This window comes from Micropterus salmoides, unplaced genomic scaffold (assembly GCF_014851395.1).
Source record: "Micropterus salmoides isolate LMB-PRFRI ecotype aquatic unplaced genomic scaffold, ASM1485139v1 Ms_hic_scaffold_4, whole genome shotgun sequence".
NCBI classification, from domain to species: domain Eukaryota; kingdom Metazoa; phylum Chordata; class Actinopteri; order Centrarchiformes; family Centrarchidae; genus Micropterus; species Micropterus salmoides.
Window position 1 is genome coordinate 5,685,256 of NW_024043372.1, and position 25,016 is coordinate 5,710,271.

The 25,016-nt window shown below is 39.0% G+C and overlaps 1 protein-coding gene and 1 long non-coding RNA gene across 2 annotated transcripts; both read left to right on the plus strand.

Moving 5' to 3' along the window:
- Positions 1-9,562: 9,562 nt before the first annotated feature.
- LOC119886762 (polymeric immunoglobulin receptor-like) lies at positions 9,563-12,715 on the plus strand. The gene is made up of 4 exons (XM_038697707.1): positions 9,563-9,866; positions 11,322-11,624; positions 11,893-12,204; positions 12,328-12,715. The coding sequence occupies exons 1-4, from the start codon at positions 9,722-9,724 to the stop codon at positions 12,648-12,650; spliced, it is 1,083 nt and encodes a 360-aa protein (XP_038553635.1). The 5' UTR covers positions 9,563-9,721; the 3' UTR covers positions 12,651-12,715.
- A 1,825-nt stretch (positions 12,716-14,540) lies between these two features.
- On the plus strand, positions 14,541-19,237 carry LOC119886763. The gene is made up of 4 exons (XR_005441548.1): positions 14,541-14,702; positions 14,861-14,947; positions 15,788-15,840; positions 18,285-19,237. It is a non-coding gene; the product is annotated as an uncharacterized LOC119886763 (long non-coding RNA).
- The last annotated feature ends 5,779 nt before the right edge of the window (positions 19,238-25,016 follow it).

Sequence of the window (25,016 nt, forward strand, 5' to 3'; positions counted from 1 at the left end):
CAGGTGGCCGAAACTCGACTTGGACTCCTCTTCCATTCCATCTGATGATGCAGAGGTGAAAAGGGAACTTAAGGTGAATGTTGTTACAATACACAGTGACAATCCTCTCAGTCAGCTCATTCACTATTTTTCATCCTGGAGAAAGCTTAAAACATCAGTGGCCTGGCTGTTGGAGCTGAAAGAAAGACTTTTACTTTTAAGCCGAAAGAGAAAAGAATATGTGGTCAACCAGAATGAGAATGTGGAAAAGGAGATTAAAAAATTCAAAGCCGCACTTGGAAAATCCAGCTTGACACCAGAGCGCTTGGAGGAAGCCGAAAAGGCAATAATTCAGTTTGCACAAAACCAAAGATTCAGTACTGAAATTTCCTCACTAGAACATGACCCAAAGACTGTTTTTAAAGACAGTCCCCTGTATCGCCTCGACCCCTTCATCGAAGATGGCATCCTCAGAGTTGGTGGACGTGTGTTTAAATCTGCACTGCCGTGGGGAGGTAAAGCATCCTGTGATTCTGTCAAAGGATTTGCATGTTTCCCAGCTCATATTGCGTTACATCCATTGCCAACTTGGACATGCTGGACGCAATCACATGCTGCACAGATTGAGACAGAAGTATTGGATCATAAATGCCAACTCTGCGGCCAGGAAGATTCTCTCACAATGTACAGTGTGCAGAAGGTACAGAGGAAAGGTTGGAGAACAGAAGATGTCTGACTTACCAGAGGAACGAGTTGTGCCTGATAACGCACCCTTTACAAATGCGGGAGTGGACTATTTTGGACCATTGGAGGTGCGGAGAGGTAGAACTGTGCTGAAGCGGTATGGAGTGATATTTACCTGTAGGAGTAGCCGCGCAGTACACCTTGAGGTGGCGCATTCCCTCGACACGGACTCCTGCATCAATGCTGTGCGAAGATTTATCTGCAGAAGAGGACCTGTGACAAGTGTAAGGTCAGATAACGGCACAGATTTTGTTGGTGCGAAGAAGGAACTGAGGCAAGCATTGGCCGCTTTAAATCACTCTAAAATTGAAAGGACTTTTGTGCAGGAAGGAATGACGTGGAGTTTTAACACCCCAGCTGCATCTCACCAAGGTGGCGTTTGGGAGCGTCTGATTCGCTCTGTGCGCAGTGTACTTACCTCTGTTGTTGGACATCGACTGCTGGACGAGGAAGGTCTGCAAACGCTGTTTTGCGAGGTGGAAGCGATACTCAATGACCGGCCAATAACTAAGGCTTCAGAAGATCCCAATGATTTAGAAGCGCTTACTCCAAACCACATTCTCCTGTTAAAAGGCAAGCCCATTCTGCCATTAGGTCTGTTCGAGAAATCTGATCTGTACATTAAGAGGAGATGGAGGCAAGTGCAGTACATTGCGGAGCTTTTCTGGAAAAGGTGGACAGCAGAGTATTTGCTTGTAATGCAAGAAAGGCAAAAATGGACGAAGCAAAAGAGAAACTTTATTCCAGGAGATATTGTCGTAATCGCTGATGCCACAGCTCCAAGAGGCTCATGGATGATGGGCAGAGTTCTAAGCACCACAGCTGACTCTAGAGGACTGGTTCGCTCTGTGAAGGTCCAAACGAAGATCAGCATCCTGGACAGACCGATAACCAAGCTCTGTCTTCTCTTGGAGGCTAATAATTGACTATACGACTCATTCTTTCTCCTATCTCTGTCTTCCATCTGTTTGTTTCTTTCAGATATGGAGAATCCGAAGATGTGAAGATTCCAGTTTAATGTTTAAGCTACAATTAGAAAATAGCTCCTTTGTGTTAAAGCTAAAGTTAATTGTGGGTAAAGTACCGTTACAATTAGGGGCTGGATGGTTGGAGCTATATTCTTATTGTTGTTTATTTTGGGCTTAAGTTAATTTATAGCCTAATTTATTTCTTTTCTTGTTAAAGTTAATTTGGTTTATTTTGTATTTATGCTTTACTTGTATTGTCGTTTGTTGGTCACATGGTGTTATGTTCATTTGCATAAGTAGGTCAAGGTGGGAGGTGCTGCAGGCACGAGGGCATATGGTTTTTTATCAGTGTGAGAGAGGCAGCAGAAATGTCTGTGAGCTTGCTTATGTGTGTGAATAAACCTCCTCAAACTCAATCTTGTTATGGACATCACTTTGCTTTGGTACCTCTGAACCTGCGTAAAGCCTAACCATGACGTAGCCTCAAGTGGCCATTTGAGAAGTTTGTTATTATTTGTTTTTGTTTAAGTTTATGGACAAATAGCCACTACAGTTGTGAACTTTCTCACTTTAAATGTTGCAGCTGCTAGAAATTGTGAGATGGAATGATCTCCTTGAGTTTTGTGAAGCACTGGTTCTCAAACTTTTTCATGTCAAGGACCCCCAAAACTGACTCACATTAGACGACGGACCCCCATTTGAGAACATATTTTTGACGACAACATTGACCATTTGAATTCACATTTAATTTCCAGATAAAGTGGCTATTCCACCTTTTTGTTTTGGTCAGTTATTTACTCATTTAGTGACGGTAAACACACCAACTAGACAACTGCACTGGGATCAAATCATTATTTTACATTACCTTGACAGCTGAGGTGGTGATGGTGCAGTGGATAAGATACATGCCTTTGGTGTGAGAGACCTGGGTTTAATCCCAACATTAGACCACGGACCCCCATTTGAGATCCCACCGTGACACACTGTGGGAGACAACACTACATGCCTTTTACCAAGACTACAGATATCATCAAAATAACTTGAAAGATGCAACAATCACATAGAATTTTACAAATAGCAAATTAACTTTAATGTGCTGAATATCTAGATACATTCATTTTCAATTTAAATCACCAAATAAGCACAGTTTCCTGTGGTTTACTGATGTCGGCAATGATGTGTTGTACAAAAATATGAGGGGTGGAGCTTTTTGTAAATGATCTAAAATAGAATGACACTAAAGCCTGAGATCATAACCTGACTGAGGATGTTCAGTCTGACCGTGATGCTTTTCTAATTCAGTTTTGTTAAATGACTAATTATTATTGAACAAGGAGTGACTATAACAGTGTTAAAACAATGCAGGGGGGCTGTGATGGTGGGGGTGTGCTGTTTAAAATGACGGTGAGACATCAACGATCCAGCCCAGTTTGACAGTCCATCAGGTTAAAGGATCACAGGATCTGACAAAAGATCTGGAAAATGATCACAGCATCAATAGTTTAATATTTGGTTGCACTGACTGTGTGATAAACAGCAGAAATAAGAAATACAGCGATCCAGTTACAAAGGAACGTCTGCTTGCTTGTGTTTCATTTGCCAACTCAGCTTCTTACCCGAAGACTTCCTTTTGCAGTCTGGCAAAAGCTGTGCCAGGTTTATCTTTTTGCCAGAGTACTCTGAAGGTGTTTTTTTTTTCTGCCAACAAAAAACTCAATAAAACAAGGCAAGGCAGATACTGACACGTTTTAATCTAATTCAGCCAATTAAACATGATTAAACATGATAAGCTGTTTTTATCAGCCATCAGCAGCAGTTTCATGTGGTTTTGTTCTATGGGTGGAGACTTAAGTGAGCCTGTGGTTTGCAACCTGTTGGTTTTAAATGCTTTTCTGGTTAAGGGTGAGAATGTCTCATAGCCAGAGGGAGATAAAAAATAATAATAGTAAGAGACGTGTCAACATAGACCTCATCCACAGCCATCACTACTGTTGTTCCCACATTTCCATGTGAAGCTTTACAGCTTATTATTACAGCTACTATTTAAAAAGAGCTGTATCTCCTACCATATAAATGCTGAACACTATCTGACAATGAAAAACTAAAAGGCCATTGTTCACTATCTGCTCAGCAGCAAACGGGAGACAGACACAGTTAGAGACTAACTGGTGAACACAGTCGAGCATTTAGCAGCTAAAGAGTCAAATCTTCTCTCAGGAGAGGTTCTAGCCCCAAAACAAAGCTAACAGAGAGAATACTGGACAGATGAATGACCACTCTGCTTTGCGAACAAGTTCATCTTGAAGGTGATAATATGTTAATGATGTTCATAGGTTGCTTCCACTGCCCTCCAACAGGGTCACACACAGGTCCAAAATACAAACGCACAAACAGGACCTCTACATGTCAGAGTGAGGGGGCTGCCACGCAGTCAGGCTCCCTGAGCAGTTAGGGGTTCAGGCTTTGCTCAGGTGAACCTTCAGCAGTGACCAGGAGGTGAAGTGGCACCTCTCCAGCTGCCAGTCTGAACTCCTTTTGACTGATCCGTGCTGGACGTGAACCGGAACCACCATCCGGTTCCCAAGATAAGACCCCACAGACTGAGCTACTGCTGCCCAAAGGTTTAACATCCACAGGTTTTAGGAGAAAAAAATTCTAATAAAATGTCTTTTGTTTGTTCCCTCAGTCACCTGTGCAGATACACAATTTATGATTACAATTATGATAAAACCAGATCATGAATAATGATGAGGATGTACGCATTCACAGTTTGTAGTTTGCATAAGTTATAACTGTTGCACTGTGTCAGGGGACAGTACAAGTTTTCTCTCTCTCTCATTACAGTCATTTCCTATTTACTGTGTAATGAAGTGATGTATAAGGTGGGAGGAGATGTGGCTAAAACTTAAAGAAGAAAGATGAAAGGGGCAGGATAGAAAATTGAGGAGTAGTTTTTAGGTATCATTAGATGTAAGTTCAGGAAATAGAGCTGTGCAGATACAGGAGACCAACCAACAAGGAGGATCTCAGCATCCAACAAAATGAAGATCTTTCTTCTTCTCTTCCTCTCACTGATGACAGGTAAAACATTTGCTGCTATTGGACTACTGATCTTAGAGATTACACTTGTCACAGCCCTGCTTCTGAAATAATTAACAGGTTGGTCTGGTTTGGGTTATTCTCATTTTGTATTAGTTTAATATAATACAGCCCTCAATACAGTGCTCTGAAATCGGTCTCAGCCTCAAAATCCAGTTCTGGTCGAGCTATAAGAGAATTATTTATCGTTTTGTGAACAAATGTTACAGCAGGATTGTAAACAACAGTACAGTTATGGTAAGAGAATAAACAATAACAAGGTGTCTTTGAGGCGGTGTGGCTAAAAGACAAATTCATGTCTGCAAAATGTTCACTGACAACATTTCATGTGGGGTTTTTTAAATAGCCAGCTCCCTTGTGATGTTATCTCGTAGCATCTAAAACACAAGATCAGTATATAAACAATTTCACTAGAAAGGACCATGCCACAACAATGTGTCATTTAAAGGTTTAATGAATCTGAATGAACAGAGGAAATTGTTCTTTAGCTCAAATTAGTTAGTCTTCAGAGAAAAAAACTAAATGAAATACATAAACAAAATCAGCTTTTCAGACAGGATATTTTAGGCTGTTCACGTGTTGCTTTAGATTTAGGTTTAGACTCCACTTTCAGCAATGCACTTACGTGTTTGTATAGCCCCTCCTGTGGGCGCTCAAAAGTGGATTGTAAACAGATGATGAATGACAGAATATTAACAATTGCAATTATATAAAATCTTTCTTTAAATAAGAAAAAATGTAATTGCTGACAGATACTATTAAAATGTCCTCATAGCAGCTTACGACTACATTAAGTGTGTTATAAACCATGTATTCAATATTTGTATACTGCTTATAATTGGTAGAAGGAGCTCAAATTAAAGTGCTTAATTAATTATTAATTAAAATGTGCTTCACAATTATCTAACAGGTGGGTAACTTTAATAACTTGTAATAATATAACATTATGTGTGTAAAAGTAAAGGTCAAAATCATTTAATTAAATGAAACGTGCAACTGAGCATTGAATGTCTGTGATCCACTGATTCAAAGAGCTGTCTGCTGACAGATCCTGCAAATGTATACAAGAAACAGTGTTTGTTGCATTAACAGAAAGCTAATTCAGATGAATAATCTGTCACATCGTTTCAGTGTCTAACATGATGTGAACTTTTGTCTTTGATCTACAGGTTGTGAGGCCTTGTCTGAAGTGAAGGGATGTGCATCAGGATGGGTTGAATTCACCTGCAAATATCCAAAACCAAATGTAAAATATCAAAGTATTGATGTAGTTTCTCCCAAAGAAATCATACGAAGCTCTGAGAAGGATGTGTGGGAAAACAAAGGCAAAGTTTCCCTGTACCATGATCCAAAAAATACAAATCTCAGAGTGGCCATTAAAGAACTTGAACGTGAGGACTTCGGGGACTATCAGTGTAAATTTCACCAACAGTCGGACTCATCCCAGGACACAGAGGAAGTGAAATTGGATGTTGGTAAGAGACACTTTTCATTCAAATACATTCTTTGGAGCTAGCATAGTATTTTAACTCAAATTTCACATTCAGTAGAGTCACTTTTTTAAGTCATCATCTACTTACATAACCAAAATCAAAATCAATTTGCCATAAAGATCATATTCCAATACATACTGTATGAGTGTAGTGATGTGCATTTCCATCATGTGTTAGCACAGTATCTCAGTTTCACATTTGATATTTCTTGTTTATTTGCAGAGACAGACGGCTGCCAGGGACAATTTAATCAAACTGCGCACAGAACAGCTAAAACCACCATCACATGTGATTACACAGGAAACAAATACAAGTTCTTCTGCAAACAGAACGGTTCAATCTGTGAGGATATTTTATCAACAAAATCCTCTCTGAAGTCAAACGGGACATTCACTCTCACAGAAACCAACAGTGGCTTCAGCGTGTCCATCAGTAACGTGTCCTCACATGATGCTGGTGTCTACCGGTGTGGAGTGGAAACACATGAAGGAAGTTACAGAGCTGCTCTCAGAAAGATAAAGCTGAAGGTTGAAGGTGAGCAGCACACATCTGACACTTTGAGCTTTGATCTACTCATACAGAAAATTAAGTGTCTGTCTGTCTCTCAACAGCTAAAATTACTAACTTCACCAAGTTTCTAAATATTGGACAGAATCTCACATTCGGGTGTCGATATCCAAATGATGCCCGGTTAACAAATTCATCTGTAAGGGAGAAGATCCATCTATATGTCAACCTGTAGTCAGCAATTGCATGCATAGTGAATAAATAAAGCCATCATCATTGGATCAGCAATACTATGATTCACCATGGCAAAAGAAGCAGTGACAGAATCTGAGTTGGCGTGAATAAAGAGTCCCTAAGTTACAGTTTAAGTTTTATAATGAACCACAGTTGGTTCGTTTGTTAGTTTCTCTGTGGTAAAGAGCAAAACATTTGGCAGCATCAAACCTTTTTCACAGAAGACATTTTTACATCACAGTAGGAAAAATACAGGTGTAAATAATAAAATGAATGAGGGCTGAATTCCATTTCGCTGCTGCAGTTTCAGGGTCCTGATATTGTTCATGCTGACTCACTGTCATGACTTATTGTTAGACTTGAATACAACAGATCCATTGTTAATGTTATTATTAACACTTTTGCTTTTCCTGCCATCAAACAGATAAGACATATTTCAGTCACTGTCAGCTGAAACAATAATAATGACTTTAGGGTTGCAGTTGAAAAGGCCCCTCAAAAACTGAGATAGTTTTATCTGTTTCATGTATTGATCTTGATTAAACAGACACATTGCATGTGATATACGATTTCAGTCACTGTCAGCTGAAACAGTGAAAAAAACTTTTTGGTTTCAGTTAAAAAGACACAACTGAGTTAATATTTTTTCTTTCTAATCTATTTTCTATTTTTACTTAGCAATCCTGGCAAGAGCATCCTATTACTCAATTATGGCAAAAAATCATACTCACTTATTGACTAATAATATTGAGATTGCGATTAATTAACACGATTAGTCAATGATTTGGGGAGTTTGCATGTTCTCCCCGTGTCCGCGTGGGTTCTGTCCGGGTGCTCCGGCTTCCTCCCACCATCCAAAGAAATGCAGGCTGGGTTAATTGGTGTCTCTGAAATTGTCCTTAGGTGTGGATGTGATTGGTTGTCTGTCTATGTGTGGCCCTGAGATGGACTGGTGACCTGTCCAGGGTGTACCCCGCGTTTCGCCCGATGTAAGCTGGGATTGGCTCCAGCTCCCCGCGACCCTGTTTGCAGGAGAAGCGGTTGGATGGATGGATGACCTTTTTGAAAAGAAAGGATTTTCTCTAACTCATTCAGTATAAAACGTGCTTTGTGACCAGATCTGTCTGATCTGGGCATGTTACCACACAGTTGTTCACTGTCATATGCTTAAGGCTCTTTTCTAACTTATTTGCACCAGTCTTTGGGACTGCCGTAGTGTGTAACAATCGTCAAACAGCTGAATTGGTTTTTCCTTACTTGCTCTTGATCAAAAGCGCTCCACCCTTCATCTTGGCCCGAGCTGAACATATAGGTCACATAACACACTGGATTATAAACACAAGTCAAAGCGAGAGCATCATTGCGAAAAAGAATGTCTCACAAAAATTATTTTACCTAGATTATTTTGTTTTGATAACTTGTGGAAGCCAAAATCATAATTGAAAATTGCAGAAGAAATCAGAACCTTTATAGTGTATGTGAAGAAGCAATTAAGCCGATACTCCTTAAAGCCTTATAATTTGCTTTGTTAAAAAAACATTTGACTTTTTTTTCAAATGGCTGTGAAATCCTGATGCTGCTTAATGCTTGTTTTAAGTTCCTGCACTTCTTCAGAGCTGCGTTCTGCAGTGATGTGACAGCAGAACTTCATCAGCAACAACTAAAACCCAAGTGATCAATTCATAAACATATTCTCTCTTTGCTTTTTATGTATCGAGGCGTAACTGATTTAATTCAGCTTTCATACTGTACATGTAAAGTGTGGTGCCACTACTCTAAATTATTTTGCTTCCACATCCAGTAGAGAAATCAATTTGCCATGAAGATCAGATTCCAAAAAAAGCAGATGTAACACTCTCCCCACTCATCACCAATGTAAGCAACTCCTCATTGTCCATTGGACTCGACCCCGACACCCTGAACAACTGCAGGCCCATCTCCATCATTCTTTCTCTGTCCACAATCCATGAGCGAGTTGTCGATACTCACTCAAACTGCCCTACTTAAAATCACCCAATGACATACTTCACTCTGACTCTGGGTTCCTCACCATCCCCTATCTCCATGCTATCTTTCAAACAGACCCTCAAAACCCACCTTTTCAAGACTGCATTCTCCAGTTCTGTCCTTCCCCTCTCTCCCTCCTTTTCTTTTTTAACCAGTTACTTTTATTTTTCGCCCTGTAAAGCGTATTTGAGTGTTTAGAATATTATCAATATCATTCACACCTTATGAGTGTGGTGACCACGTGTTAGCACAGCATTACTGTATTTTAATTCCGGTTTTACCTTTCTGAGACAGACGGCTGCCAGAATCAATTTATACAAACTGCGTACAGAACAGCTAAAACCAAGTTATTCTGCAAACAGAACGGTTTAATCTGTGAGCTGAAGGTTAACTGTGAGCAGCACACATCTGACTCTTTTAGCTTTGATTTACTCACACAGATAATTAAAGTGTCTCTGAAATATGTTGTTAAATACAGTCACTGATACACAACGATGTCTTTCTGTCTGTGTCTCTACAGCTTCTTATACTAACTTCACCACGTTTCCAGCTGTTGGACAGAATCTCACATACTGGTGTCGATATCCAAATGATTCTTTTATAAACAAATTCATCTGTAAGGGAGAAGATCCATCTATATGTGAGCCTTTATTAAGCACACAGCGCAACAAGACCATTGGGAGGTTTTCTATGAAGGACGACAAAAACAAGAGAAAGATCACCATAACAGTGAGAAATGTAACAACAGACGACACTGGGACATACTGGTGTGGAGCAGAAACCACTGACAAAACACGCAGCAAAAAATTCTTCCAAAAGCTGGTGATGACTGTAGGTGAGTGATGTTATTTAATTGTGTGGATGTAATCTGATCCTGGTTCAGATTGTAGGAGGGTAATAGTTGGATGACAAGCATGAAAATGAAGCTATAGTAATTATTGATTACTGCTGGACTCTTATTTCATCTTATAAAGTTATTTTTTAATAAATATTGGTCTGTAGAGTTTCAGGGTCCTGTTCCAGAAAGCTGGTTTAACCCTAACTGACCATCAGTTGTATCAGCTCTGAGTATGTTAACCTCATATTACATGCATGATGAATAACTAAAGCCATCATCAATTGATCTGCAATCCAATGATTCACCATGGCGACGGGTAAAGCTAAAGAAGTAGTGAGAGAATCAGTTAGTTTCTCTGTGGTAAAGTGCAAAACACTTGGCAACAATTGACCTTTTCACAAAAGACATTTTTACATCACAGAAGGAGAAACACAGGTGTAAACAATAAAATACATGAGGGCTGAATTCCATTTAGCTGCTGCAGTTTCAGGGTCCTGATATTGTTCATGCTGACTCACTGTCATGACTTACTGTTAGACTTGAATATAACAGAGCCATTGTTAATGTTATTATGAACACTTGTGCTTTTCCTGCCATCAAACAGATAAGACATATTTCAGTCACTGTAAGCTGAAACAATAATAATGACTTTAGGGTTGCAGTTGAAAAGGCCCCTCAAAAACTGAGATAGTTTTATCTGTTTCATGTATTGATCTTAATTAAACAGCATCCTATTTCATCCATATTTAAGCATGTAGTAGATTTTGAAATGCTGTTACAAAGGCAGTCAACTGGGATATCCTGTCACTGGCTGACTCAGTCTGCAGAAAGATATCTTGTTGCTATTTGTGCTCTTGTTTTCATTTCCTGCACTTCCATTTTCAGAGCAGCGTACTGCAGTGATGTGACAACAGAACTCTATCAGCAACAACCAAAACCCTTAAAAAGTGATCAACTATTTATACAGATGTAGATACTTAATTTTTTAAGGATAGATGCACAATTTATCAAGTCTTACAAAATAATACTCACATTTCTGTATGTGCATTGAAAGTCTTACTGTTCACTGTTATTGTGACTAATACTAGCTGCAAAGAGATCATTTCCTAAAGGATGTGAGAATACATTTAGAAATTCAGCTGAAGCTATATGAGGTTCTGGGCTGGACTTTTTTACTCTGAGTCAGACAACCAACGACCACCAATGGCCACAGTTGCAATTATATAAAATATATCTTTAAATAGGATATTATAATTGCTGACAGATACTGTCCTCATAGCAGCCTATAACTACATTATAGTGTGTTAAAAGAATGTATTAAATGTTTGTATACTGCTTCCAAGTGGTAAATATTGAGCTCAAAGTAAAGTTGCAATGTTGCATTGATAGAGAGCTAATTCAGATGACAGTCTGTCAAGTGTCATGTTGTGAACTTTTGTCTTTGATCTACAGGTCATGAGGTCTTGTCTAAAGTGAAGGGATGCCCAGTAGGATGGATTCAATTCACCTGCAAATATCCAAAACCAAATGTAACATATGAAAGTATTGATTTAGTTAATCCCAAAGAAACCATACGAAGTGCTCTAAAGAATGTGTGGGAAAACAACGGCAGAGTTTTCCTGTACCATGATCCAAAAAAAAACCATCTCAGGGTGGCCATTAATAAAACTGAACGTGAGAACTTTGGGAAGTACACCTGTAAATTTAACCAACTACCTGACTCATGTGACACAGTGGAACTGGACTTGGACGTTGGTAAGAGGCACTCACTTTTTATTAAAATGAATGTTACAGATGTTGGTTATAAATTTCCAGACTATTTTGACTCTAATTTCACATTCACTAGAGTCAATTTCTATTTCAAGTCATCATCTACTCAGATAAACAAAATGGAGATCAATTTGCAATAAAAGCAGATTTAACATGATTCACACTTTACTGTATGAGTGTGGTGATTTGCATTTCCATCATGTGTTAGCACATTATCACAGTTTCACATTTTACCTTTCTTGTTTATTTGCAGAGACAGACGGCTGCCAGGGAAAATTTATTCAAACTGCGTACAGAACAGCTAAAACCACCATCGCATGTGATTACACAGGAAACAAACACAAGTTCTTCTGCAAACAGAAAGGTTCAATCTGTGAGGATATTTTATCAACAAAATCCTCTCTGAAGTCAAACGGGACATTCACTCTCACAGAAACCAACAGTAGCTTCAGCGTGTCCATCAGTAATGTGTCCTCACGTGATGCTGGTGTCTACTGGTGTGGAGTGGAAACACATGAAGGAAGTTACAGAGCTGCTCTCAGAAAGATAAAGCTGGAGGTTAAAGGTGAGCAGCACACATCTGACACTTTGAGCTTTGATTTACTCACACAGATAATTTTGGTGTCACTGAAAAATGTTGTTAAATACAGTCACTGATACACAACGATGTCTGTCTGTGTCTCTACAGCTTCTATTACTAACTTCACCACGTTTCCAGCTGTTGGACAGAATCTTACATACTGGTGTCGATATCCAAATTATACTCTGATAAACAAATTCATCTGTAAGGGAGAAGATCCATCTATATGTGAGCCTTTATTAAGCACACAGCACAACAAGACCATTGGGAGGTTTTCTATGAAGGAGGACAAAAACAAGAGAAAGATCACCATAACAGTGAGAAATGTAACAACAGACGACACTGGGACATACTGGTGTGGAGCAGAAACCACTGACAAAACACGCAGCAACAAATTCTTCCACAAACTGGTGATGACTGTCGGTGAGTGATATTGTTTTATTGTGTGGATGTAGTTGACTATCAATTTTATCAGCTCTGACTATATTAACCTCCAAGTGCATGCAAGACATAAATAAAGCCATCATCAATGGATCGCCAATACTACGATTCACCCTGGCGACGGGTAAAGCAGAAGAAGCAGTGACAGAATCTGAGTTGGCGTGAATAAAGATAAATAAGTTACAGTTTTATAATGAACCACAGTTAGTTTCTCTGTGGTAAAGTGCAAAACATTTGGCAGCATCAGACCTTTGTCACAGAAGACATTTTTACATCACATTAGGAAAAATACAGGTGTAAATAATAAAATGAATGAGGGCTGAATTCCATTTCGCTGCTGCAGTTTCAAGGTCCTGATATTGTTCATGCTGACTCACTGTCATGACTTACTGTTAGACTTGAATACAACAGATCCATTGCTAATGTTATTATTAACACTTGTGCTTTTCCTGCCATCAAACAGATAAGACATATTTCAGTCACTGTAAGCTGAAACAATAATAATGACTTTAGGGTTGCAGTTGAAAAGGCACCTCAAAAACTGAGATAGTTTTATCTGTTTCATGTATTGATCTTGATTAAACAGACACATTGCATGTGATATACAATTTCAGTCACTGTCAACTGAAACAGTAAAAAAATCTTTTTGGTTTCAGTTAAAAAGACACAACTGAGTTAATATTTTTTCTTTCTAATCTATTTTCTATTTTTACTTAGCAATCCTGGCAAGAGCATCCTATTACTCAATTATGGCAAAAAATCATACTCACTTATTGACTAATAATATTGAGATTGTGATTAATTAACACGATTAGTCAATGATTTGGGGAGTTTGCATGCTCTCCCCGTGTCCGCGTGGGTTCTGTCCGGGTGCTCCGGCTTCCTCCCACCATCCAAAGAAATGCAGGCTGGGTTAATTGGTGTCTCCGAAATTGTCCTTAGGTGTGGATGTGATTGGTTGTCTGTCTATGTGTGGCCCTGAGATGGACTGGTGACCTGTCCAGGGTGTACCCCGCCTTTCGCCCGATGTAAGCTGGGATTGGCTCCAGCTCCCCGCGACCCTGTTTGCAGGAGAAGCGGTTGGATGGATGGATGACCTTTTTGAAAAAAAAGGATCTTCTTGAACTTTGAATTTTCTCTAACTCATTCAGTATAAAACGTGCTTTGTGACCAGATCTGTCTGATCTGGTCATGTTACCACACAGTTGTTTACTGTCATATGCTTAAGGCTCTTTTCTAACTTATTTGCACCAGTCTTTGGGACTGTCACAGTGTGTAACAACCGTCAAACAGCTGAATTGGTTTTTCCTTACTTGTTCTTGATCAAAAGCGCTCCACCCTTCATCTTGGCCCGAGCTGAACATATAGGTCACATAACACACTGGATTATAAACACAAGTCAAAGCGAGAGCATCATTGCGAAAAAGAATGTCTCACAAAAATTATTTTACATAGATTATTTTGTTCTGATAACTTGTGGAAGCCAAAATTATAATTGAAAATTGTAGAAGAAATCAGAACCTTTATAGTGTATGTGAAGAAGCAATTAAGCTGAAACTCATTAAAGCCTTATAATTTGCTTTGTTAAAAAAACATTTTACTTTTTTTTCAAATGGCTGTGAAATCCTGATGCTGCTTAATTCTTGTTTTAAGTTCCTGCACTTCTTCAGAGCAGCGTTCTGCAGTGATGTGACAGCAGAACTTCATCAGCAACAACTAAAACCCAAGTGATCAATTCATAAACAGATTTAGTGTTGAGTGTTTCACTATGCATGTTTTATACTTTTTAAGGATAATTAACATTCTGATCTCTAAGGGTTATTCTGTCTGTTCTCTTGCCAAATTTAAATGGGTTTCTTTTTCAGTATCACCAGCAGTGTCACTAGCAGTATCACCAGCAGTATCACCAGCAGTATCACCAGCAGTATCACCAGCAGTATCACCAGCAGTATCACCAGCAGTATCACCAGCAGTATCACCAGCAGTATCCACATCTCTGTTTTTTTCAACCCAGTCAACTACTGCATCTGCAGAGAGTCCTGGTAAGAGAGCACGTTTGACTTCTTAAATCTTCTGCTGGAGAAGAGCGGGGGGGGTTAAAATGAAATTTCTATAAACGTCCACTTACATTTTCTCAACACAGACAGCTGTGGATGAAAATGACCCATGTTGAAAAAAATAATTGTGGTTTATTTTGCAGGTGGCCCTGACGTCGTCATCACTGTGATCGTCTGTGTAGCTATGCTGCTGCTGCTGTTTGTGCTGATTTTGATCCTAATCTACGCATGTAAGAGTTATTACCAGTTTGCAGAAGAAACACTCACATATTGTAAACAGAAAACCACATTAACAACAGCTCCACCCTGTGTGGAGGTGAGGACTAACAAGGCCAAAGAAGACACTCTATATCGTTTGTAGTGACTAAACATGAATTCTTTTTCATGTCTTGAAGTTAATGGACACAATGTTTTTATACAAAGAAAGGAAAAACTTCACTTATTTGCCAGACTTACAAGAGGAAACAAATAATTATAAATTTGTTGTAAAACAGAATTTCACAAAGTATAAACTTTACATTTTCCCCAACTCACCAGCATGAGTCTGGTGCGAATTAGCCTCCACCTGAAATTACTCATGCGCAGTTTAGGAGAGATCCAATCTCAATGAGGATAACAAGAAAACAAGAAAAAAATACCAGGTGTAAACACAAAGGCAAGATCCGATGGTTAAAGTAACATTATATAAAATTTGTTTTTTGCGAGATTTGGTGTCAGTACTGTTGTGGAAATTTACATCACAGTAGGAATAACATAAGGAATATAGGAGAGGAAAGGTTAAGGATAAACACATATATATCTATAAGACATAGCAATAATATTAATAATAATAATAAAAAAACCAGTCGCATGGACCCGAGGACTATGAATCTGAGATAAATGGATAGCGGTCCTCAGGAATATGTTTTAAGTTGCTACCAGCCATGTTTCAGTGCGTTATGGGAATAATAATGTCGCTTTAAGGCTTAAAGAGGTAGTGTCTCAATTTGATAAAAATTGGTGAAATTAATCCATTTATGTCCTTCTACTTTTTTACTCAGCTATTGTTATCTTACTTTTGCTTCTTCCAGGATTTTCACATTTAAAGAACACAAGAAATGGAGCAGCAGCACAGCACAAAAAGGTTAGTGTATAAATACAACTGTCCTCTACAGAAAAAAAAATAACCGTGTTTAAGCCACACAAAATTACGACTCATGTTTACGTTTATTGATGTAAGCGACCTCTAGTGGCAGTACAATGCAAACGCATTAAGGATCGACTGGTGTATTTTTTTTTTGGGCCGACCGATGACTGATATGTGGAACCGTTATACATTTGCTGTAAAATCTTTAATCTTGGTGTCAAAATTTTGAATAACACAAACTCCAACACAAAACTTTGTTGAAAATAACAAGATTAAAGTTAATTGTCATGTTTAATCTTTAAAATAGTAAATTAAATGAATTAGAGATCCATCCCAGAGATGGACTACTATAATTGAAAAATTATCATGAACTTTTCCTTTACCACCTGCTATTTATATTATAATATGTGTGTGATGTGCTGCAAGTAGGCAAGTTAATTTTACTAAATGTAAAAATGTCACCACAAAGTGTAGGATAGGCTCTGCATGAAGACATTTACATTTATTAATTTAGCTGACGCTTTTATCCAAAGCAGCTTGCAATTGCTCTATATGTCAGAGGTCGCACGCCTCTGGAGCAACTAGGGGTTAAGAGTCTTGCTCAGGGACACAACGGTGTTTCACAGTGGATCTGAACCCAGGTCTCGCACACAAAATGAATGCATCTTATCCACTTCCCCATCACCACCCCAAGGTTAAAGAGCTGAGGTGGCTCGGTATGGTGTTTGTCCCAACCCCCCCAGCACTGTGATAGAAAGGCTGGGTAAGAAGTGACATTGACCAGCGCTGCGTTGCGCTCCAAGCTGAACATTTTTTCACTATTGGTGACCGGAAAGCCCAGCGCTTGCCTCTCAACAAGCAGCTGAGGTTGCAAGGAGCTAGTAAATTTTAAGATACATATCATCTCAGCTAAACAGTGTGGTGGCTCGCTTGTTCTATTGGCTACTTCCGCACAATAGTCAGTGTTGATAGGCTATTACTCGTGACTTGTAACCAATCAGCTAGTACTGTGGGCGGGACATTGCTCCACCACACAGAGTGGTGAGTACAGACTGAAAGAAGCGGCTGCATCAGAGCCAAATGAGCGCATTTTTTAATTAATTGATTATATCGACAATCTGTTTTTGAAATGACCGATGCAGATTATTGGAAAACTGCTGAATATTGCCGCCGATAATCGGCCAGACCAGACGGTCCCTTATTATATATAGCCATAAAGTTGCACTCCTGTGGTGGTGGGTTTGTTGGAGGAAAGCAATTTAGCCGCCTTTCACCTGAGTTCCAATGTGAAACAAGATGATTTTTTTTTTTTAATAAAGTTAATTAGCATTAACTAACTTCGTAGTTTCAGGCTTAGCTAGTTAGCTAACCATATTAGGCTGCGTTCGAAAAGTCAAGAATAATCTTCTTTCCTAACCACCTTTCTTTGACCTCGATGGAAAACGTCATGAGGTCAAAGAAAGATGTGTCCACCATCTAAAGGCGGACATCACGGTGGATGGTACATAGCAAAAAGGCAGATAGGGTAACAGTTACCAAATAATGGACAGGATTGTCAGATTGAAAATGCTTGCTCATACTCACCCTCCTGCCCACCCACATTCATCAAAATAAATCCCAATTGTTGTATGTAAACACAGTGTTTCCCACAGAATGACAGCCTAACTGAGGTGAGAGAGAGAGAGAGAGAGAGAGAGAGAGAGAGAGAGAGAGAGCGACCGTGCAGAAGGGGTGCTGAGCGAATAGCCTAGTATATGCACTGCCCGCAGCTCTGTGATCTAAATCGATTTTACCCATAGCCTAATAAAAAACAACAATAGTCGAAATACTTCCAGGTCACTTGACTCAGTTAGGAACCTTCCTAAGCAAAAAAGACGCAGTTTGGACGCAGCCCTAGTCTTAAAGGCGTTGACAGAACCCCGTAGATCCCAAACCTCATCCTAACCTTCACAGTCAGTGATTGTATGTATGTTGAATGGTAAACCCAACAGCTGTGTAGGTAGGGTTTGCCTCCTTTGTGTCACTCCACGTGTTTATGTCATGTGACTTAGATCACGTGATTTCCAAAACGCTCATTTGAGTCGTATTTGGATATTGGTAAAAACAACCTATGTTGTCGTTTAGGTTTGAGGACTTGTTGGTATATATGAATGTTTGTGTGCGTTGTGGTACTGTATAGGTTGAATAGATATTGCTGGAATAATTGTGCAAAAGCTGGATTACTCAAGTATGAGTGTTAAAAGAATAAGAAAGAACTTCTGGGACTCTCATTTCATAGAAAAAACAATATAAATTAATATTGACCAACAAGGAGGAAGCGTTTTCACTGTTTCAGTGACAGAATCTCCCTTTTTGCTACGTGTGGAGATCCTGTTGTGTTGTCAGTTCTTATTATATGGATTTTATATGATTTTTTCAGACTGTATTTTTCATTCTGGTAGGATCATGTCTATGAGGAGATACAGCAGACGCCAAACTCAGGAAATAAGATGAACTCGATTTATGCCACTGCCAACTTTCCCACAAACCCGTCTGCCTCGCAGCATTACTCCAGCATCAACTTCCAAACAGCTCTGACAGAGTTGGTGGTGAGGCAGTGATCCTCAAACCCAACTCTGCTGCCTACGAATATTCTACTGTGAAGTAAAATCCAGCCTACTGTACAGTCAGCCAGCCGTCCAGCTCTTCAGAGGATCCTCTCTACACAACAGTCAACAAGCCACAGCAGCACTGAGCAAAGATCAGCCCTGTCAATTTATGACATTTACTACATGTATGGTCAAAATTTCAGGTCATTCATTGCTGATGTGGTTGTTTACAATGAATCCAGCTCAGACTTCAGGAACTTCACCAAGATATTCAGATGTTGGACGCTGTCAACTTAAATCCTATCAATCCAGAGACACACGATTCACTTCATCATCCACATTGTTTGAGTCACCAAGGTTTGAACAGGACTTTTGCACCGATCTGTAATTACTAGAGGAGTCTTTCTTGTCTTGCTTCTGAAGCTCAGCTTTATATTACAGCTGATTATTATCTCATTACCTGATTTAACTTATCACAGATACTGTATATTGTTGACCTGGTCTGAATCAGAGTCCCAGAAATAAAAGAAAATCCTTTCCCTACAATACTATGATATTTACATATGAAATTTACATATGAGAGACCTGGGTTCAATCCCCCTCTGTGACCCATCTGCCATTGTGTCCCTGAGCAAGACACCTAGTTGCTCGAGAGGCGTGCAACCTCTGACATAAAAAAGCTTTGGATAAAAGCGACTTAATTTAAAGAAACTGTTTTAAAACTGGTAGTTTGAGTTATTATATTATATATTTCATAGTTTTATGTACAAGAAAACAATCATTAAAATGTTGCTTATTATTTACAACACCAGTGTAACAGCCTCCTCATTTAATCTTATTAATTTCACTGTATGCAGGATTTTATTTTATTTTTTTACTTTAGTGTCATCTAGTGGTAAAATTAAGACTGACATTGTGTCCCAGTTTGCTCCTCAGTCTCTGATTCGCCCTCTGTATTGGTGTTGCTCTTTGTCCCTTTCTCTAACTCCCTAGCGCTGCCATCCTCAAGCTCACTGTGTGAAAGTGCAGTTAATATTGTCAGTTATAATGTAATAATGTCAATATGTTTAGAAATACGGTGGTGAAATTACAGTGTTCTGAAGTTGAGCATGTCAGTCATGTTGATTGTTTATTGTTGTGAACTTTCTCACTTTAAATGTTGCAGCTGCTAGAAATTGTGAGATGGAATGATCTCCTTGAGTTTTGTGAAGCACTGGTTCTCAAACTTTTTCATGTCAAGGACCCCCAAAACTGACTCACATTAGACGACGGACCCCATTTGAGATCCCACCGTGACACACTGTGGGAGACAACACTACATGCCTTTTACCAAGACTACAGATATCATCAAAATAACTTGAAAGATGCAACAATCACATAGAATTTTACAAATAGCAAATTAACTTTAATGTGCTGAATATCTAGATACATTCATTTTGAATTTAAATCACCAAAAAGCACAGTTTCCTGTGGTTACTGATGTCTGCAATGATGTGTTGTAGAAAAATATGAGGGGTGGAGCTTTTTGTAAGTGACCTAAAATAGAATGACACTAAAGCCTGAGATCATAACCTGACTGAGGATGTTCAGTCTGACCGTGATGCTTTTCTAATTCAGTTTTGTTGAATGACTAATTATTATTGAACAAGGAGTGACTATAACAGTGTTAAAACAATGCAGGGGGGCTGTGATGGTGGGGGTGTGCTGTTTAAAATGACGGTGAGAAATCAACGATCCAGCCCAGTTTGACAGTCCATCAGGTTAAAGGATCACAGGATCTGACAAAAGATCTGGAAATGATCACAGCATCAATAGTTTAATATTTGGTTGCACTAATTGTGAGATAAACAGCAGAAATACAGCGATCCAGTTACAAAGGAACGTCTGCTTGCTTGTGTTTCATTTGCCAACTCAGCTTCTTACCCGAAGACTTCCTTTTGCAGTCTGGCAAAAGTTGTTCCAGGTTTATCTTTTTGCCAGAGTACTCTGAAGGTGTTTTTTTTTTTCTGCCAACAAAACACTCAATAAAACAAGGCAAGGCAGATACTGCCACACGTTTTAATCTAATTCAGCCAATTAAACCTGATTAAACATGATAACCTGTTTATAAATTTAATAATATAATTTTATCAGCCATCAGCAGCAGTTTCATGTGGTTTTGTTCTATGGGTGGAGACTTAAGTGAGCCTGTGGTTTGCAACCTGTTGGTTTTAAATAGCTTTTCTGGTTAAGGGTGAGAATGTCTCATAGCCAGAGGGAGATAAAAAATAATAATAGTAAGAGACGTGTCAACATAGACCTCATCCACAGCCATCACTACTGTTGTTCCAACATTTCCATGTGAAGCTTTACAGCTTATTATTACAGCTTCTGTTTAAAAAGAGCTGTATCTCCTACCATTTAAATGCTGAACACTATCTGACAATGAAAAACTAAAAGGCCATTGTTCACTATCTGCTCAGCAGCAAACAGGAGACAGACACAGTTAGAGACTAACTGGTGAACACAGTCGAGCATTTAGCAGCTAAAGAGTCAAATCTTCTCTCAGGAGAGGTTCTAGCCCCAAAACAAAGCTAACAGAGAGAATACTGGACAGATGAATGACCACTCTGCTTTGCGAACAAGTTCATCTTGAAGGTGATAATATGTTAATGATGTTCATAGGTTGCTTCCACTGCCCTCCAACAGGGTCACACACAGGTCCAAAATACAAACGCACAAACAGGACCTCTACATGTCAGAGTGAGGGGGCTGCCACGCAGTCAGGCTCCCTGAGCAGTTAGGGGTTCAGGCTTTGCTCAGGTGAACCTTCAGCAGTGACCAGGAGGTGAAGTGGCACCTCTCCAGCTGCCAGTCTGAACTCCTTTTGACTGATCCGTGCTGGACGTGAACCGGAACCACCATCCGGTTCCCAAGATAAGACCCCACAGACTGAGCTACTGCTGCCCAAAGGTTTAACATCCACAGGTTTTAGGAGAAAAAAATTCTAATAAAATGTCTTTAGTTTGTTCCCTCAGTCACCTGTGCAGATACACAATTTATGATCTATGAAGTACGTAATTTACTTGATTAAAACCAGATCATGAATAATGATGAGGATGTACGCATTCACAGTTGTAGTTTGCATAAGTTATAACTGTTGCACTGTGTCAGGGGACAGTACAAGTTTTCTCTCTCTCTCATTACAGTCATTTCCTATTTACTGTGTAATGAAGTGATGTATAAGGTGGGAGGAGATGTGGCTAAAACTTAAAGAAGAAAGATGAAAGGGGCAGGATAGAAAATTGAGGAGTAGTTTTTAGGTATCATAAGATGTAAGTTCAGGAAATAGAGCTGTGTAGATACAGGAGACCAACCAACAAGGAGGATCTCAGCATCCAACAAGATGAAGATCTTTCTTCTTCTCTTCCTCTCACAGACGACAGGTAAAAACATTTGCTGCTATTGGACTACTGATCTTAGAGATTACACTTGTTACAGCCCTGCTCGTAGAGCACTGACTTCACAGTTAAGATGTCTCACTCAGTAAAGCTTGGTCACAAAAAAACAAATAATTTTTTTTAAAATATTTTACATGATGAAAAATAATCGACATCCAGTTTTTGTAAACACTGAAATTGGTCTCAGCCTCAAAATCCAGTCTGTTCAGGCTATAAGAGAAATATTTTAAGTCTGAAAGGATATTTATAGTTTTATGTACAAATGTTAGAGCAGGATTGTGAGGAACAGTACAGTAATGGTGGAAGAAAAAGCTTTTCAGACATGATATTTTAGGGGGTTCAGGAGTTGATGACTGTAGACGCCACTTTCAGCAATAATGTTATCAATGTGTTTGTATAGCCCCTCCTGTGGGTGTCCATCAGTGGAGGCTGGTAAATAAACAAATGAATGACAGTTTATTAAAACACAGTTGTAAACTATTAAATGTCTTCAAAAAAGTAATAATTGCTGACATAGACCCAAAAAATAAACAGAACATGAGGACTTTGGGAAGTACACCTGTAAATTTGACAATCGACCTTTACAACCCAATGCACATCTAATGAATTAAATGAAATTTCAGAAACATATTCTCTCTTTGCTTTTTATGTATCGAGGCGTAACTGATTTAATTTAGCTTTCATACTGTACATGTAAAGTGTGGTGCCACTACTCTAAATTATTTTGCTTCCACATCCAGTAGAGAAATCAATTTGCCATGAAGATCAGATTCCAAAAAAAGCAGATGTAACACTCTCCCCACTCATCACCAATGTAAGCAACTCCTCATTGTCCATTGGACTCGACCCCGACACCCTGAACAACTGCAGGCCCATCTCCATCATTCTTTCTCTGTCCACAATCCATGAGCGAGTTGTCGATACTCACTCAAACTGCCCTACTTAAAATCACCCAATGACATACTTCACTCTGACTCTGGGTTCCTCACCATCCCCTATCTCCATGCTATCTTTCAAACAGACCCTCAAAACCCACCTATTCAAGACTGCATTCTCCAGTTCTGTCCTTCCCCTCTCTCCCTCCTTTTCTTTTTTGACCAGTTACTTTTATCTTTCGCCCTGTAAAGCGTATTTGAGTGTTTAGAATATTATCAATATCATTCACACCTTATGAGTGTGGTGACCACGTGTTAGCACAGCATTACTGTATTTTAATTCCGGTTTTACCTTTCTGAGACAGACGGCTGTCAGAATCAATTTAAACAAACTGCGTACAGAACAGCTAAAACCACCATCTCATGAGATCACACAGGAAACAAACACAAGTTATTCTGCAAACAGAACGGTTAAATCTGTGAGCTGAAGGTTAACTGTGAGCAGCACACATCTGACTCTTTTAGCTTTGATTTTCTCACGCAGATAATTAAAGTGTCTCTGAAATATGTTGTTAAATACAGTCACTGATACACACCAATGTCTTTCTGTCTGTGTCTCTACAGCTTCTATTACTAACTTCACCACGTTTCCAACTGTTGGATGGAATCTCACATACTGGTGTCGATATCCAAATGATTCTTTTATAAACAAATTCATCTGTAAGGGAGAAGATCCATCTATATGTAAAACTCTATTAAGCACACAGCGCAACAAGCCCATTGGGAGGTTTTCTATGAAGGAGGACAAAAACAAGAGAAAGATCACCATAACAGTGAGAAACGTAACAACAGACGACACTGGGACATACTGGTGTGGAGCAGAAACCACTGACAAAACACACAGCAACAAATTCTTCCAAAAGCTGGTGATGACTGTAGGTGAGTGATGTTGTTTTATTGTGTAGATGTAATCTGATCCTGGTTCAGATTGTAGGAGGGTAATGTTGGATGACAAGCATGAAAAGCAAGCTATAGTAATTATTGATTACTGCTGGACTCTTATTTCATCTTATAAAGTTATTTTAATAAATATTGGTCTGTAGAGTTTCAGGGTCCTGTTCCAGAAAGCTGGTTTAACCCTAACTGACCATCAGTTGTATCAGCTCTGAGTATGTTAACCTCATATTACATGCATGATGAATAACTAAAGCCATCATCAATTGATCTGCAATCCAATGATTCACCATGGCGACGGGTAAAGCAAAAGAAGTAGTGAGAGAATCAGTTATTTTCTCTGTGGTAAAGTGCAAAACACTTGACAATTGACCTTTTCACAAAAGACATTTTTACATCACAGAAGGAGAAACACAGGTGTAAACAATAAAATACATGAGGGCTGAATTCCATTTAGCTGCTGCAGTTTCAGGGTCCTGATATTGTTCATGCTGACTCACTGTCATGACTTACTGTTAGACTTGAATATAACAGAGCCATTGTTAATGTTATTATGAACACTTGTGCTTTTCCTGCCATCAAACAGATAAGACATATTTCAGTCACTGTAAGCTGAAACAATAATAATGACTTTAGGGTTGCAGTTGAAAAGGCCCCTCAAAAACTGAGATAGTTTTATCTGTTTCATGTATTGATCTTGATTAAACAGCATCCTATTTCATCCATGTTTAAGCATGTAGTAGATTTTGAAATGCTGTTACAAAGGCAGTCAACTGGGATATCCTGTCACTGGCTGACTCAGTCTGCAGAAAGATATCTTGTTGCTATTTGTGCTCTTGTTTTCATTTCCTGCACTTCCATTTTCAGAGCAGCGTACTGCAGTGATGTGACAACAGAACTCTATCAGCAACGACTAAAACCCTTAACAAGTGATCAATTTTATTTACACAGATGTAGATACTTCACTTTTTAAGGATAGATGCACATTTTATCAATTCTTACAAATCAATACTCAGATTCCTGTATGTGCATTGAAAGTCTTACTGTTCACTGTTATTGTGACTAATACTAGCTGCAAAGAGATCATTTCCTAAAGGATGTGAGAATACATTTAGAAATTCAGCTGAAGCTATATGAGGTTCTGGGCTGGACAATTGTTTTTTACTCCGAGCCAGACAACCAACAACCACTCCTGGGTTTAGCTGTTCTTTAGCTCAAATTGATTCATTAGAATCTACTTTTCAAACATGATATTTTAGGCTGTTCAAGTGTTCTTTTAGATTTAAATTTAAAAACCACTTCCAGCTAAAAACTTT

Excerpts from the sequence above, each read along its gene's own strand:
- LOC119886762 (XM_038697707.1), top strand. The coding sequence starts at position 9,722 with ATGAAGGACGACAAAAACAAGAGAAAGATCACCATAACAGTGAGAAAT. Across the intron at positions 11,625-11,892 it reads GGAACTGGACTTGGACGTTG|AGACAGACGGCTGCCAGGGA; the intron begins GTAAGAGGCACT and ends GTTTATTTGCAG. Across the intron at positions 12,205-12,327 it reads GATAAAGCTGGAGGTTAAAG|CTTCTATTACTAACTTCACC; the intron begins GTGAGCAGCACA and ends GTGTCTCTACAG.